The 17,084-nt window shown below is 42.2% G+C and overlaps 2 protein-coding genes across 14 annotated transcripts in view; one reads left to right on the top strand and one right to left on the bottom strand.

The window, feature by feature from the left end:
- GTF2H1 (general transcription factor IIH subunit 1) overlaps positions 1–6,414 on the bottom strand; it is a 30,855-nt gene extending 24,441 nt beyond the window's left edge. For 2 of the 5 annotated variants that reach the window (XM_072619647.1, XM_072619650.1), the window contains exon 1: positions 6,075–6,203. Coding sequence is in view for 2 of the 5 variants with exons in the window: in XM_072619646.1 (XP_072475747.1) it covers positions 5,379–5,450 (72 nt within the window). In the remaining 3 variants the exon portion in view is untranslated. Of the gene's footprint in view, positions 1–5,378; positions 5,565–6,074; positions 6,204–6,331 lie in introns of those variants that run through there. The other 3 variants (XM_072619646.1, XM_072619649.1, XM_072619648.1) reach the window with 2 other exon arrangements.
- A 127-nt stretch (positions 6,415–6,541) lies between these two features.
- The window catches only part of HPS5 (HPS5 biogenesis of lysosomal organelles complex 2 subunit 2), a 77,580-nt gene continuing 67,037 nt past the window's right edge, over positions 6,542–17,084 (top strand). For 8 of the 9 annotated variants that reach the window (XR_011969371.1, XM_072619643.1, XM_072619641.1 and 5 more), the window contains exons 1-3: positions 6,542–6,674; positions 12,853–13,037; positions 15,245–15,355. Coding sequence is in view for 8 of the 9 variants with exons in the window: in XM_072619643.1 (XP_072475744.1) it covers positions 12,930–13,037; positions 15,245–15,355 (219 nt within the window). In the remaining variant the exon portion in view is untranslated. Of the gene's footprint in view, positions 6,675–11,466; positions 11,526–12,852; positions 13,038–15,244; positions 15,356–17,084 lie in introns of all 9 variants that reach the window. The other variant, XM_072619638.1, reaches the window with a different exon arrangement.

The following is a 17,084-nucleotide window of genomic DNA, read 5'->3' as shown; positions in this document are numbered from 1 at the left end:
TCAGGTGCTACCAATGGCACCATTACTACTCCTGAGGCCTATAGCAACAGCCTCTTAATTCTACTCCTGCTGCCATTTTTCCCTCCCTCAACATTATTCAGTGGCTGCTAATGGCCTTTATGATAAAATACAAATTTCAGTTTTAATATTTAAAGTCTCTTAAATCTAGCTCTCATCCATCTTTTCTGATTTATTACACATTGCTTCTTTTGTCTTCTATGGTCTAGCCAAAATGATCAAGGTGTCACTTCTTGGTAAAGACACTGGAGTGATTTGCCATTTCCTTTTCCAACTCACTTTACAGATGAGAAAAATGGAAACAGACAGGGTTAAGTGAATTCCCCAGGGTCAGACAGCTAAGCCAGTAAATGTCTGAGGCCAGATTTGAACTCAGGAAGAGTCCTCCTGACTCCAGGTCCAGCATTCTATCTACTGTATCACACCTAGCTGTCCAAACAGCAATAAATTTATAATCTTTTAAATCTGGTCCCACTTGCCTTTTCTGACTAATAAATCAGAAAAACACATTACTTTGTTTCAAGTCTTTTATATTCTAGTCAAAATGGCCATGGTGCCATTCTTGAACCTCCACCCTCAGCCCCTTCTCCCTTCAGTCTCTCATAGCTAAAAAACATTTCCATTTCCTAGAAGGTCCCTGGTTCCCTTTAAGAATTAGCTTACATTCTACTTCCAAAGGAAAGCTTTTCTTGATGCCTCTGGTCCAGGGTTCTTAACCTGGGGTCTATGGTTATTTTTTTCTCTTAAATTTTGATAACTGTATTTCAATAGCATTGGTATCCTATTTTATTTTATACACTTAAAAATATTATTCTGAGAAGGGGTTCACTGACTTCACCAGACAACTAAAGAGGTCTACTACATAAACAAGAATTCTTAATCCAGTTATGAGTGCTTCCTTCTCAAATTATCTTTAATTTACTGATCTGTTTACTGAACTAGAAGCATAAAAATGATTAGGAAGCAAAATAATCCAAATGAGTAGTGATGAAGGCTTGAAGTAAGGTTATGAATCTGGGTGACTGGGAATATAGTAGTGTCATTAAGTACTGAGGGGGCGCAGTGGATAGAGTGCTGGTCCTGGAATCAGGGAGGCCTAAATTCAACTCCAATCTCAGACACTAGCTGGGTGATTCTGGGCAAGTCACTAAACTTTTGTCTGCTCTAGTTTCCTCAACAGCAATGGCTGTTCCCTTCCTATCCTCTAATACATTTTTGCCAAAAAGTGACACCATGGCCATTTTGGATGGACCATAGAAGACTTAAAAAGAAGTAATGAGTAATAAGTCAGAAAAGATAAGTGGGAGTCAGATTTAAAAAACTTTAAATACTAAACTGAAATTTGTTTTTTATAATAAAAGTACCTACCTCACAGTATTGTTGTGAAAATCAAGTGAGTTAAATTTGTACAGTGTCTGGCACGTAAGTAGGTTTTTAATACATGGTGTCCCCTTCCTAACCCCTAAGATAGTGAAGTGTGTGAGGCTATGGTACGTGCAGTTCCAGGAGGGAAAAATGGTGAATCTACTTTTGGACATACTCAATTACAGGTATAGGTAGGATATATCCAGACAGGAGTAGCAAAGGAATGAGATTAACACTGGATATATAGCCTTGGGGAGTCATTCATTTGTGTAGAGGAATGGATGTGGTACCTTCAGGTACATAGCATGATCTACGTGGAAGGAAAGAGAAGAGGAAGGCCAGATTAGTAAATACCTTGTGGTTCAGTTGGCTGAGGAATATAACACATATAGTGAAATAAAAGGTGAGAAGACTGAAACCAGAGTAGCAAAACCTTTAAGTAGCAGGTTAAGAGGTTTATACTCTTTTACAGGTAATGGTGAGACAATGAAGGATTTTGGCTCAAAGTTAACAGAACCAATGGGACTATCCCAAAGAACTGCATGCGTTCCCTGGATTGTTTCTTGGCAGGGTTGCTTAGGTAGCAGTTAGCTTTATGTTTAAGACCCAACCAGGATCTAAGGCAGACTTCCAAAATCTAAAAATTTAATTTATATACATTAACAGGTAACCATAACAATAAACAAGAAATTCTTGGCAGGTGTGTAAAGATCACACAAAGAAAATGGAGATGGTATATGAGGCTATAATAATCTAGGTAAAAGGTGATATGGGCCAGGACCAGGGGGGTGGCAGTGAGTGGAAGGGAAAGAGAGGGATGCAAGAGACTATGGAGGTAAAATTAAGTGGATTTTGCAACTAGATGGAAACAGGGGTGAGGAACAGAGAATATAAGATGATAAAGGCTTGGGCTTGAATGAGTGAAAGGATGGTAGTGCCATACATAAAGAGAAACAGGAAGTTTAAGTGAAAAGATTAATTTTGAACATGTTGAATTTGAGGTACTGATGTAATGATATCCAGCAGGCAAATGAAGGGGCTAAGGGAAGTGGTGAAGTAATGGAAACGAATAAGAGTTCACAGAAAGAGAAGAGAGCTGAGGTCAGTCTTATAAGACACCCACTAAGGGGGAGGGAGATGGAAGATAAACTATCTAGAGCAGAACAAGTACTGGGTAATAATTAAAGAGGTTGCTAGTAGTGCTGAATACAGTAATAGTAGTACAGAGGAAGAGGTTACAGATGAATGTGAAAGTAAAAATGACTGAAGAATTATAAAGACCTGCAGGATGGAAGGAGAAAGGACTGAACACACAAATGGAAGGGTTAAACATGAAAAGGAAGGCTGCTTTATCTTCTGAAATGAGAGAAAAGTAGAGAATTAGTGACGACATTGGGTCAATCCCCTAAAGGTCCAAATGCCTAGAGACTTGATCCTGGGGTGCAGAAACGAATGAATTACTAACTGGTGTGAAGAATGGTGCTTAGTCACTATTGGTCCTTGGCACACCAGCTTGGATGATCAGATAAGAGGGAATGTGTCCACCTGCAAGCAGAGGTTCAGGATGACAGAGCAAGTAAGTTTGGGATACTCATGGAGTAAGGACAGGAAGAAACAAGCTGTAGAAGGGATCTATCTGCTCTGTTCAAAGGTCTATAGTGTACAGATTTCAGATCAATCTTTTTTCCATAAATCACTACATCAGTGACAGCCAAAATATGATTCAGAGGACCAGTCAGACCAAGAAGTTGTACTTTGGTGTCAAAGTACAAAGACCTCCAAGACAGTTTGATAGAAGTAAAAAATCCTGAATTTCATGAGAGGTAAGTTTAGGGCAAAGACAGGGAAGAATCCTTTCCCAATGGGAGATGTGGGCGGAGACAAAGTGGATTCAACAAAACTTAGCCACTAGGCTAAAGATGAGGAAACTTATGAAGTCCCAGAAATGAGACAACAGAAATTCCTGCTTAGTCCAGGTACTTTTCCTCTGCATGACACAGGAAGAAGGCCTGGGGAAGCAGATTCCCAGAAAGATGCACAAAACTGCTTTGGCCAGATGGTTCCACAACTATGGAACTAAAACTGAATATAAAAGGCTCAAAAATGACCTAAGGAAAATGACAAAAGTGCTTTGAATGGTAGAGGACTAGGTTTAGACACTAAGAATCTTTGCAGATTGTGGACAATTAACCTTTTCATCCTATGATTATACTCGTCTTCCAAACCGTATACTGTGTTGAAAATATATACTGTGTATTTCCCTGCTGTGCATCCAAGTAAATAATCTTTTAAATGTCAAGAGCTGATGTGTTAAAATCAAGGAGCAGGAGAATCCCTGAAATGAAGAAAACTTTACAACCTTTTCTGTGAAAGGTACCTGGAGTTTGAGAACTCCTAGTAAGAGGCAGCAGCAGCAATATGAAACCTGAAAGAGCACCGGAGAGAAGATTTACTAATGGAAAGCACATCCTGGTTGGGAGGTGTGCTCCTCAGCACCAAAGCAGACAAAAAAAGGTAGAAGCAAATCTTGCTTTGGGATTATCTAGTTTGTGGATTACTTAGGGCTACGATTCTACTCTTCAGATCTTGCAGCCCATTCGTATTTTCATACCTTGACAGAGTAAGGAAAGAATTGTGAACTTTCAGATGTTACCCATTTCCAATTTAGAGAATGGTTAATAAACTTAGGACCAATATGTAGAAATTAAAAAAAAGTAAAATCATCCAAGTCAACAGTCTGTTACATGTAAAGACCACACATCTTAGAATCATGATTTCGGAGAGCCTTCTGAGTGGCAGACATTATGGCATAACTGCCAAAAGTCAACAGAAGCAAAAGACCATTCCAAATTGTTTCTTGGCAGGGTTACTTGGGAAGCACTTACTTCTATGTTCAAGACTCTCTACTCCTTCAGAGTTTAAGGCTGACTTCCAAAAACTCAAGTGAAAATTCCATATATATATTGATATGAGGAAAGCATATGTTCTGAAATATGATTTCATGTAATATAACAAGGAGTTATTATAGGACTCAGCCTCCTCCACTTAACTACCTGATTTACACTTAAGCATTAGGAATACCCGTTATATAAAATGAGGCCTGTCTCTATTCATTTTAGTTAAGCCTTCCTCATGCATTGGGAGGAAAGCATTAGCAGAGACATGGTTCTACTTACAAAAATTAAATATGGGAATAATACTAAATTGTCAACATGAAATCCTTGGATTTTGTATCTGTAAATTTCTTTTGTTCATCACTTTCAGTAACAGAAAAGGGAAAACTAGGTATATTTTTTTTCTAAAGGAAAGCTGATTATTGGCAGATTAGACTATTTCTTCCAATACAAAAGTTCAGTATCTAGAGTTCTATTTGCAGATAGAAAAAATAGTGGGATCATCATGAAAAATCAGTAAACTGAAAATGTTAGATACCAATATACTGACCCAAATATCTCCACCTGCAACTACACAAAAAAGCAAAATAGTTATGCTAAATGACAAGGCTGGTAACCGCAGGCTCAAGCAGTATTATTCAACCATTTTCACTCTGCAGCAGAGGGGTTGGGGGAGGAGTGAGTTTGGCAAAGGGAAAGAAAGGGAGGGACACCAACACAAAGTCTGAAGGGGTGACTGGTGCAGAGGCCTGACAATTTGCATTACCACCTTAAAAGAGAATAAATGCTGATAACAGTCACTTAGCATGCCTAGGCGGAAAGGGGTTAGAAAGTCAAAGCCCAAGTCATAGCTGGAAGTAAGGACAAGCGTATTTTACTGAAAAGGGGGACAGGACGAGGGGAAGGTTAGTACATTACGTACAGCATAACTGTTGGGAGAAAAAGTTTGCCAAGCAGCCGTAAATAAGACTGGGGTGGATGAAGATTGAATCGCAGGGGCTTATCTGGAGGCTCTGACCTGCGCAGCTCCTTATCAGCCAACAGACACCGAATGGCCGGAATGACCTTTTATCCACAGGGCCACGTCCCCCCAAAACACACCTCAACTCGTTCCAAACTGTGTTTCCCATTCAACACTGCTGAGCTCACGGGGGCTCTCCTTAAACCGATCATTCTGGTGGGATCTCTGCAGCTTCTTAAGCAGGGCTCGGCGAGGAAGGGTTGCTACCATCGCCTCCATTTTACGACGGAAAGACGGCTAGAAGCCAGCCTCTCTGCCTTCGCTCGGCCACGGACCCTGTCCCACCCGTCCACGCGGATCCGTTACGCCGAGGCCCGCGTGCAGTACTAACTGGTCCGTCCCTACGTGGGCAGGGCCTGGGACGCGGCGAGAGGATTCGGGGACCCCTGGGCAGGCCGGGGAAGCTCGGGGACTCCTCAGAATGGTCTTTTTAAATGTATGGAAAATAATAAAGTAATACGATAAATACCCAAGTAGAGTCACCTAAAACAGAATTTCCGGACTCCGGGCAAAGAAGCCCTGCCTTCGAGGGCGGCGGGGCCCAAAGGCCTCTCACCTGGGGCCCTCAGGGGCAGCCCCAGCTCTTCTCTCCTCCGAGCTCCCTACTCGAGCCCTCGGGGGCGGCCGTGCTAGGCCGCGGCCCGGCGGGCTCGGCTCGGGGCGCTCCCTGACCGGGGCCGCGTGTCTGGGCGCCCCCGGGCTGGGCACCCCGCTCCGGCGGCTAGGCTCGGCAGCTCGGGTGTCCTCCGTCCCTCCCCGGCTCCCTGTGGACGTACCGTGCGGGAGCCCCGGCCCCGGCCCGGAGGGAGGGTCGGTGGGGCGAGCTTCTTTCCGCTCGTCTCTTCACTGGCGCTGCCTGGCTGAGCCCAGGCTCCCGCTGCCGCCGCCTCCGCTACTAGGGGGTCTAGCCTCCTCCATTGCTGGCTGGGAGGATGCGAGGGGCACGTGACCGGAAGCAACGAGGCGGAGCCGGGAGGCCACGTGACCGGGAAACACGGCCGCCATGACACTTTCGGTTCCCCCGCCCACCCACCTTCACGCTCTCCTTCACTGGCACCTCTCTCCGACTGCAGACAGTAGTGAGACCCGCGGCTTCCGGTGTGGCCCCAGACGACCCCAATCCACGACGCCCCTCAGGCCCCAGCTCGCGCCAGGCCCATCCCCGGCCCTCGGAGGCTTCAGGCCGTGGGGGAACGTTAGCGTGGCCTCGGCCCGAGGGGGAGGGACCGCGCGGGAGGGGCCGCGTCCCGTCAGGTGACGGGGAAGCGCTGGGGACGTCTATGTCTGTGCGCCCGACGCTTCCGAATGACGTCAGCGCGGTGAAGTTGGAACCCCCGAGTTAACGGGCTGGCGGACAGTTAGGTCTGTAGTGCGAGGTAAGTGTTCCAGAGACCCCAAGGCCCAGCGCAGGCCGACCGCGGGGAGGGAGGGAGAGGCGCGCGGCCCCCGAGCCTCGAGGCTGAGAAGCTGGCTCTCTCCTCGCTTCCCTCCCCCCTCACTTCCCCTTCTCCCGTCCAAGGTCTTCCGTTCTAACCCGACCGAGCTTGGGGCCTGGGGAGGGCGGCCCCCCGCCCCTGCCCGGACGTGGGGTTTGAGAACTTCGCCCGTGGCCGTGTCCTAAGAGGTTGGCGTGATGCCGCCCTCCCCTGAGGACGGCCGGTGTTGGCGCTTCCCCGGCCACCGAGGAGAGGGTCTCGGGTGGCTTGGGACGAGCGTGTCAGGTGCTCGGCGGAGCTCCGGGAGCCGCGACGAGGCTGTGCGGCCCAGCTTTCTCCCTGTTCGCGGACCTGGGGCCGATCTGCCCCTCCCGGTATCCGCACGTGGATGTCGGAACCTTTCCTTTCCCTCTCCGCCCCGTGCCAGATCCCATCGCGCCCCTCCTGCCCAGGTCACCAAGACCGGGGCTGGGGGGATGCGTGGCTGTGCTGAGGTCTGGGGGTGCTGGAACCCGAAATTCCAGGGCAAGCCACGCAGTCCTGCCTCGAACTGGACTCGAGCCTGCCTTCTGCCAGAGAGAAGGTTCATTGGAACACCGGTTCTGTGTGCGAGATTTGAAGAACCTGAGCTTTCCTGACGCTGGTACCGACCGCGAGTCGCATCGAATCTGAGCCATCGACCAGCTTCTGAAGGAATCTGAGCCCTGGGGCGACTGGGAACGGAGAAGGGGCCTGCCTGGAACTAAGCGGGAATGGAGCTTCATGAGTTAATTAAGGAGTGGCGGGCCTGGGGAAGGCCAGGGAGGCCGCAGTGAAAGGGCACGGACCCGGGCCACGTGGGGAAGGCCAGGGCTTTCCTTTTGGGGGTCCAGATCCTGAAGACACATGGTCTTTCAGGCATTCAGACCCTGGGCCCATCATATGCTGAGAATACAGTATGCCAGTTATTAAAATGTCTTAGCTGTTGGTAAGTATGATTGCCAGCAGTACCTATCTACAAGTCCATGAACATTTTTATGTGACTGGGGAGCCCCAAAACCATCTGGTGCAGCCTCCCACAGATAAGAATCTCTTCTACCTCCTGGAGCCTGCATCTTCTTGCCTTTGTTTGAAGCCCAATAAGGAAGTGGAAGGAAGTGCCTTCTGGGGTAGCCCAACCCACGTTTGAATGGCCCTAATTGTTAGGATGTTTTGCCTTAAATCAAGGCTAAATTTGTCTTTTTTTCCACTTCCACCCCTTGCTCCCATTTCTGTCCTCTGTACAATAGTACGGTACTACTGTAGTACAAATGTAACTTACTTCTTACTATATTTGTCATAAATTCTTTCCTTCCTCCTCACTTTTCTCTTGACTTCAAGTCCCAGCTTAAATCCCACTGGGAAGAAGCCTTTCCCATTCCTCCTTAGTATTACTGTCTTCCCTCTGTGATTATCATATATCTATATACCTTGTTTGAATGTAGTTGCTCGTATGTCATCTGTCCCATTAGTCTGAATTCCTTGAGGTAAGGGACTGTTTTGCCTTTCTTTGTATTCCCAGCACTTAGCACAGAGCCTGGCACATAGTAGGCAGCTAAAAATGCTTGTTGTCTTGACCTTGGTCTGACCTTCAGATATATGAAGGCAGTTAATCATGACTATCCTAAAATTTTAGGTTACACATGCTCAGTTTCTTTGATTGATCTTCATATGACATGAATTTGAGACCCTTCATCATTCTGGTTACCCTCTAATTTTAATAGTAGTACAAGACAGCTAGCATTTGTATAGCACTTTAAGGTTTGCAGAGCTCTTTACAGATGTCTCATTTTATTCTTGCCACAACCCTGGGAGATAGGTGCTGTTATACCTGTTTTTTACATATGAGTACACTGAGGTGAACAGAAGTTAAATGGCTGGCCCATGGTCAATGAAGTAGTAAATGAGTCAGTATTTGGATTCAGGTCTTTCTAAATTCAGGTCCAGCATTTTATCCCATAAGGCACCTAGCTCAATGGTCAGTACTGGAACAACCTAAATTTCCTTAAGTACTGTTAAGGAGTACAAAGGGAGCTGAAGTCTCCCCACATTCTTCTGAGACGTTTGATTTTTTAAAAAATGCCCTTTTATTTTTTTTCTCCTAAAAAGAAAGAGACTTCTGTTTATTTTTATAAATTACTGAAGTTTGTAGCATCTTTGCTAGTGATGGAGGCCTTGTGGTGGTTCCTAGCAGTTTTGGTTTTTTTGTAACTTCCTTAAAACTCTGGCTAATCTTTTTTTTTTTTTTTTTAACACTTTAAACACATTTTGAAACCAACAAACATTTTAAAGTTACTTATGGACTTCCTTAGAAAATACTAATGTCTTAAATGGCATTTTGTGATCACTAAATATTATGCTTTAAAACTTTAAAGAATGGGAAACCAAATTAATGTAACCATTAAATTCCAAACTTAGTTTTTGGATTTAATACCACTTAAGTATGTCCAAGCTTGCAGGCCTTTTGTCCTCACCCACAGGCTGGGGTAGAGGTGACACTGGATTTTACTTGACATCAGATAATTATCAATATTCTATCTAACTTTGGTCCACTTACTTGTACAAATCCATTTGTTCTGCCTAAGTCTATAAGTTTTCTATATAGGAATTCAACAGATTCATGATTTCATGACTCCACAAACAAACATCTATTACATGCTTCCTATGTATCAGGCATTGTGCGGAAGTGGTGATGACGGGGTAAGAGCTGAAGCTGAGACCTTTGTCCCTTGGCCCTGGAGAATTTTGGTCCCATTTGTCTGAAGGGCCCAGGATTGGGGGCTCCTTGGATTCACCTTACTTGATTTGGCATTTTCTTGAGGTCTATATGGTCTGAATACTCCCCACCCTTGATCCTATCAAAATCCTGTTGTCTAGGCCACTCCCATCAAGATCCTCCTTGGATTTGATCTACATTCCAGGCTGACCTCCCCTATCAAGACTATCCCTGGAGCCCCAGACTACTAGGCAACACTTGGATTCTTCCCACAGTCTTTTCTGTTTTTAAGTTCCATCTTATCTCCATGAAGGTGCTCAGATTCAATCTAGCTTGGATTCTGTCTAGCCCACCTGTCAATATGAGCGTCACAAAGGGTTAGGCTTTTTAAGAGTTAACCCAATATGGTGAGTCTTTAATAAATTTTGTTTTTCTTTGGCATTAAGAAGGCTTGTGTTGAATTCATCTGAGTGAGACCCACTGTGTCAGTATTTGGGGGTCCCTAGCACCCTGAACCTCAACAGTGAGGATGCAAAAAAGACAAAAAAAGAAATAGTCCTTGCTCTCAAGAGCTTTACATTTTTAGGATAAGCCCACCTCTTATTATAATATTCATTCTCATTACTTGTTAACCAATCAGAGTTGATTGTCACTCTGAGGAAAACATGTTCTTCCAAGGGCATATAAGTGTTGAGTGGATTCCATGAGGGGTCTTTGGTATTCAAGAATGTCACTGAGTCCTTTTATTAATTATTGCTAGCATAATGCTTAATAAAATGATTAATTACCCAGAAACTGTCTCTTGAACTTTTTATATGTCACATAAAAATTATTCCAAAAAGTAGTACTTGTCAAAATCAGCTGGTAGTGGATCAAAAATAGAAAAATAGATCAATAAAACAGATTGGATAATCTTGAATTAGAAACAAAGTCATATCTGGCCAGTATTGGATAAGTTCAGTAGTACAAATTATTGAGGGAAAGAACCATTCAATAAAAATGGGGAGAAATACATACACACAATAGACGTATATATACATACATGTATACAAATATGTGCTTGTATGTTGATATGGCAAAGAATAGAATTAAATCCACAACTCCTCAGCTTATACTGGAATAAATTCTAAGTGGATCAGCATTTAACTAGGGCAATGTAATTGAGCCTGGAAGACAAAACTGGGGCCAGATTGTGAAGCAGTTAAAAAAACCTTTTTTTCCCTCAAGACAGCAGGGTGTATCAGTAAGCACCCCAACATATACGGGTGCCTCTATCACAGGTTCTTTGATATGCTTTTCTAAAAGGAAAGGCAACTTTTGAGGGGTTAACAATCACCTTTAATCAAGCACATATATCATTCACTTAGTTCAGGAAATCAATAGCACCTCCAGACTGTCTGGCATAAGCAATACATATGTCACAAATCAACAGACAGGTCCAATTGTCTGTCCATAGTTGCAGAGAGAAAATCACCAACATCTGGGTTTTCAAAGCTCTTTCAGTGGCTTTCCAGAGTCCTCATCTGGCCAAACACTTGCAGTCAGTAAGCCCCAAAGTAAAATCTCACCCTCGGAATATTTATACCTTTTTTTAGAGCCAGGGGGCATCCCAATCCTTGAGAACCAGTGCCTCATTAACAAAAGTTGCATGTCTTCCTACAAATCTTCCCTAATCAAACTCCTCTTAATGGGCAGGCCCATTAATGGGTGGGAAAGATCTTTAATCACATTAACAATACAAATATACATACTGTTTATAGTTAAAGAAACTCTTCTTTCTTTACTCCTAATAAAGACTCTTGATTGATAAAGGCAAGATTCAATCAGAGGCACTTGATTATACCAAAACAAAAACAAAAGATCCTGTTGTTTGTCATCATATGCTCTATCCACTGTACCACCTGGCTGCCCCAGTATAACACATGCATATTCCAGTTCTGGTTGACTTTCCAGATTTTACCAGCATGATTCAGCTGCCTTTTCCTTATACCCTTGCAGCCTCTTTCTCCTGTTGATGAGTTCCTGGAACTTTCATTTTGAGGAAGGACCCAGACCAGGTACCCTACCTTCCCTACCGGTTTCATTGCCATTGCTCTCAGGCTAACATAGACCTTCATTAACCAGAACTTAAAGAAGCATAGAATTTTTATTGGAGGGAGTTCTGCATCTTCCACGTTGTGAAATCATCGATTCTTTATATATTGATAACTCCTTTGTCTTCATTTATTTCTACTGGCCAAACTCCTCACCATTCCTAACACAACCCATATATACACATTTGAACAGGCCATATGCTTAAATAACCCTAAGGGGAACATGGGTTTGAATGGGATACTCTTAAAGATGGAAAATCCTTCCAGCATTTAAAGGAATGAAGTTAGGATAATTCTTGGAGCTTTGTCAGCACCCTTTTAATATCATACCATATAGGATCTCTGATTCCACCAGTTGATGCATATAAATAAGGTGGGATTAGATTTATAAATGACCTTGAAAGCCTATCTGAAGAGTTTGGAATTTAACTTTTGGTCACTGAGGAGACACAGAAGTCTTTGTATCAAGGTACCATGACAGAAACAGGTGGTTTCTTCAACTAAAGTTCTCCTTTGTTTCTCTGTGGATAGAGCTGTCTCTAGGTTCTGGAAGTGTGTGTCAGTGGAGGGAGTACAGGGTCCAGTAGGTTTTGCTAGTCTGGAAAGGTTTTGGGTGTAAGCTTGGCAATGGAATGTCTGTTGAAAGACTGACCTAGCTAAGAGACTTCTTTCTTCCCAGGTAAGCTACAAAGTTGTAGAGAAGTTGTTGATCTGTGCTGGTAAAGGAATTGTCCATAGCAATTAAATCGTATATCCTTGATGCATTCCACCTAGTATGTCATTTCCTTAACTAGACTGTATGTATTTTTAAGATACTGATTTAATTTTTTTCTTTCCTTTGCATTTATCTTTAAAGTAGATGTTCAAGAAATGTATTTCAAATAATTGGATTTTGACATAAGAGTACCTGGGTTTGGTGGCTCAGTGGATAGAGTGCCAGGCCTGGAGTCAGAAAGACTCATCTTCCGGAGCTGTGTGGCTCCGAGCAAGTCACTTAACCCAGTTTACCTCAGTTTCCTCATCTGTAAAAAGGAGCTGGGGAAGGAAATGGCAAACCAGTGCAGTATCTTTGCCAAGAAAATCCCAAGTGAGGTCATGAAGAGTAAGACATGACTGAAAAAATGATTTAACAACATTAGGGTTTAGGTCCTGTTTCTGCTACTTACCCCTTATGTGACCATCATAGGCGAGTCATCTAACTTTTCTTGGCTTTAAATTCTTCCTTTCTTAATTGAGTCATTAGACTGAATGATTTCTGAGCAAATTTTCCTCCTATGTTATATCTTTTCAGGTAGAGCTCAAGCGTGAGGAATACTGTGTCCATTATATACTACTATACTATATTATACAGTTTACCTTACTAGCCAGATGACTTTGGTGCCAGGAATACCAGAGACCTCTAGCCATGTTCTGGCAGAATTTGAGTCTTTGGATCCATTGCTGTCTGCTCTCAGGTTGGATTCCAGTCGCCTGAAGGTGAGTTTCTTTATCATAATTTTACATTTATTAAGTATTTTCAATGATCTGGTTGGACCATGGAACAAATATATTATTTGCCTTTCAGTTGTTTATGTTTAAGTAATGATTCTTAACTATCTTAGAAATGCTGCATATCCTTCTTAACACGGAGTGTGTTTCCGATCTGAAGAGTAATCATTTGATGTTGATAGCTTTTTCCTTTAGATTCTGAATTCAACAAGCATTTAGTAAAAATCTCCTAATTTACAAGGGCCTCTGCAGGATACTGGGAATTCAAAGATGTAATGAAAAACAGCTGTTTACCTCATAGAGCCTATATCCTACCAAGGTTGGTGTGGGGAAAGGTGTTATTACATTTACAAAGACAAATAAATAGAAGATATTCTAGGAATGGATGAAGCATTAACAACTAGGTGAATTAAGAAAGGCATCCTAGAACAGGTGGCAGCTAGCTCAGCTGAGCTTTGAAGGAAGTTTAAGGCTATTAAGAGACAAAGGGGAAGATGGAATATATTCTAAGTGTGGGAGACAACTTGTGTGCATGAAGGGAGATAGGCAATGCTGGTTTTAGGGAAGAGCTAGAAGGCCAGTTTGGTAATGGAAAGTATATAAAATGAGATAGCTAGAAATATAGACTGCAGCTAGACTGAAAAAGTTTTCAGTGTCAAGTTCAGGAGTTTCCATTTTGTCTTATAGGCAATGGGGAACAACTGAGAATTCTTGAATAGATGAGTGATATGATTACTTGTGTTTTAGGAAGGTTATTTTGGCAGTTGGGGAGGATGAATTGTGGAATAGAGAGATTGAAAACTTAGAGTACATATAAAAGATTTTGTAGTAATGCAACCAAGGGCTGATGAGAACCTAAAATAGGGTGGTGGTTGTGTTAGTCGAGAGAAGAGGATGAGAAAGTGTTGATTGGTAGAAATGACAAGGGAGGGAGAATGAAGAGTTGAGGATGTCCCTAAGGTTGTGAACTTGGTGCTGGCAGGATGGTAAGGCCCTTCGCAGAGGAGGGTAATGGATTCTAATTTGGACATATTAGGTGCTGCAATTTTGAATCTGAATGCATCCTGGTTATTTCGATTTAAATTTCCATTGCCCATGGGGTAAAATGTAACTCCTTAGCCCAACTTTTAAGGCCTTCCCAGTTTGTCTCTGACCTGCCTTTTTACCTTCATTTTGTCATGACCCCTGCCTTCAGGGCACTCTGTTCTAGCCAGACTGAATTGCTAGCTGTTACCCCAGCTCAGCCCCTGTCTCTCAACCCTGAATTTTCAGGGACCTCCCCACAGATTTGGTATGTACCTCTGCCTTGTCTGTCTGTGTCAAAATTCTGCTTTTTCAAGGCTTACCTGTGGTATCATTTCCCCCCTTATGTTTACTCTTACCTTCCTACTGGCTAAAAGTGTTTTTTCCTCAAATTTCTAGAGTATTTTGTCTGGCTTTTTCCTTTGTTCATTTCACATTTCACCATATCTGTGTACATACCTTACCTCAACATTCCCCTGTCCCATGGGTGCTAGCTCCCATCTCGAGGAGAGGAATTTCATCCTTACAATACCTTGTATATAGAAGGTCCTTAAAATTTTGTTGAACCGAATTTAATACAGTAATGAATTGTATCATTGTACTGTTTCAGAAAACAGAAAATGTGATTGACTATAAAATCAGACAAAAAAGAATATACCTTGTTGCATTGTAGATGTTAATAAATAAAATATTACTTTAGTAGGCTTGTTTCAGAATAAGAAATTAGATTTGCAATAGAGTGCAAAAACAACTGTATTAACCACATTCCTGATAGTGCAATTTTTTTAGGTAGCTGTGGTTATACTAATTTTGACTCCAGTAGACCATAAGCTTCTTGAAGTCGGGAACTATCTAATTTCAGTATTTTCATCTTCTAGCAGTTACCACAGTGCCTAGCATGTAGTTGGAGGCTCATATGCTGTCTTTTACAGAAGGTCTTTTCCTTTCCCTCCTCTCCATTTCCCTCTATAGCTATTCTCATGTACTTCGTATGTATCTTGTATGTACCTAGTTATTGACATCTTGTCTACGTTGCTAGAATGTAACCTCTTTGAAATCAAGGACTGTTTCTGGTTTTCTTTGTACCCTCAGCCTTTAGCACAGTGTCTGGCACTTAACAAGAGCTTGCTTAAGAAATTTTTGTTGATTGATTGATTCATTTGTCTTTTCAGTGCACAAGTATAGCTGTGTCTCGAAAGTGGCTGGCCCTGGGCAGCTCAGGAGGAGGACTTAATCTCATTCAAAAAGAAAGCTGGGAACAGAGACTTCTTCTTTCCCACAGGGTAAGATGAGAGGAAACACTGCCACACCCCTGATTCAGGAAAGCACCGAGAGATGTCAGTTTTGTCTGTGAATTACTCAGCTTGGTTTATCGGAAGCTCCTAATCTGTGGTGTCAGTTCTGTAGTGCTTCCTATCTTAGTAAGGAATCCTATCCCACTGAAGGCAGTTATGATTGAATTCTGAGAAGACATTTTAGACTTGATTTCTTAGTATGTTCAACCAAACCAACAGTATCGAGTATTTCATGGTATAGCACTAACCTAGGTGTAATGGGGATATAAGTAGTTCTGAGGTACATGCCTTGCAGGAACTTAGCATCCAGTATGTGATGAGAGAGAGAGCTTAGGATATTTCACTTATGATATTTATTTGAGTCTATAATAGGGATGCTCTTTAATTTATTACCTGTGTCATCACTTCTTATTCTTATTTGCTGGATTATTCATCTCCTATCCCCTAACTATGGACCCTAACATTGTCATGTCTCATCTCAACATCCTTCACTGTTCTCATGGATTCACTTATTGTCTTTATGCAAATGACTCCCACAGCTGTATGTCAAGACCCACATTCTTTCCTAAATTTCATTCTGGCATTACTATTTTTCTTCTGAAAATGAATATCTCATAGTCATCTCAAATTCAATATGTTCTAAACAGAAAACTTCCATTTCCATGCTATCCTTTCCATTACCTAGGTTTGAAACCTCAGCATCATCTTTGGTTCTTTCTTCACCCTCGTATCCAATAAATTGTCAAGTCTTATTGATTTTTATCTAAAGATCTTTCTCAGTTTTCCTATTCTCTCCACACATAGACACTACTCTAGTTTAGACTCTAATCATCTTCCAGTTGGTTTCTCTTTTTCTATTCTCTGCCTTCTACAATTCATCCTCCTCATGTGTAGCTGCCAAAATAATTAACAAAGGTCTGCCCTTATCCATCCTCTGTGTATGAATGATCAATGGTTATTTACTGTGTCTAGGACAAAATTCCTTAGCCTGACATTTTGCTCCAATCTACCTTTTTGAACTTATTTCATGTTATCTCAGCCATACTGATCTATCAGATCTTCCCTGAGATTGGAATTCCATCTCCCTTCTCCTTGTAGTCACAGAGGCAGCTGGGTTGTTTAGGTGGAGAAAGTTATACCTGGAATCAAGAATACTTGAATTCAAATTATGACTCAAACACTTATTTGCTGTGTGACCGTAGGCAAGTTATTTAATTGATCTCAGCCTCAATTTCCTCATGTATAAAAATGAGGATAAGAATTTAACATCTACTTCCTAGGGTTATTGTGAGGATCATATGTATAAAGTACACTGGATAAAATTTTGCTATTATTGTCTGTCTCCTGTGCTTAGAATATATTTCTCTCTTTTGTCTCTAAAAAGTCTTTAACTTTCTTGTTCTACATGTTTCCCCTTCCCCACTTTCCTTCCCTTCAAATGAACTTGTGTTAATATTTCTGCGTTATGTGTTATATTGGAGCAGCTAGGTGGTGCAGTGGATAGAGCATGTGATGGCAAACAAAATAGGATCTTATGCTTATTTTGTTTTAATGTAATCAAGTGCCTCTGATTAAATCTTGCCTTTATCAACTAAGAGTCTTTACTAAGAGTAAAGTACAGAAACAAGAGTTTCTTAAACTGTATATGTATTTGTATTGTTAATATGATTAAAGATGTTTCTCATCCATTAATGGGCTTGCCCATTAAGGGGAGTTT

The sequence above is a fragment of the Notamacropus eugenii genome, chromosome 6 (assembly GCF_028372415.1).
Source record: "Notamacropus eugenii isolate mMacEug1 chromosome 6, mMacEug1.pri_v2, whole genome shotgun sequence".
Lineage (NCBI taxonomy): Eukaryota > Metazoa > Chordata > Mammalia > Diprotodontia > Macropodidae > Notamacropus > Notamacropus eugenii.
Note: the sequence above shows the minus strand (reverse complement) of the source record. Positions and strands in the feature narration are given on the sequence as shown.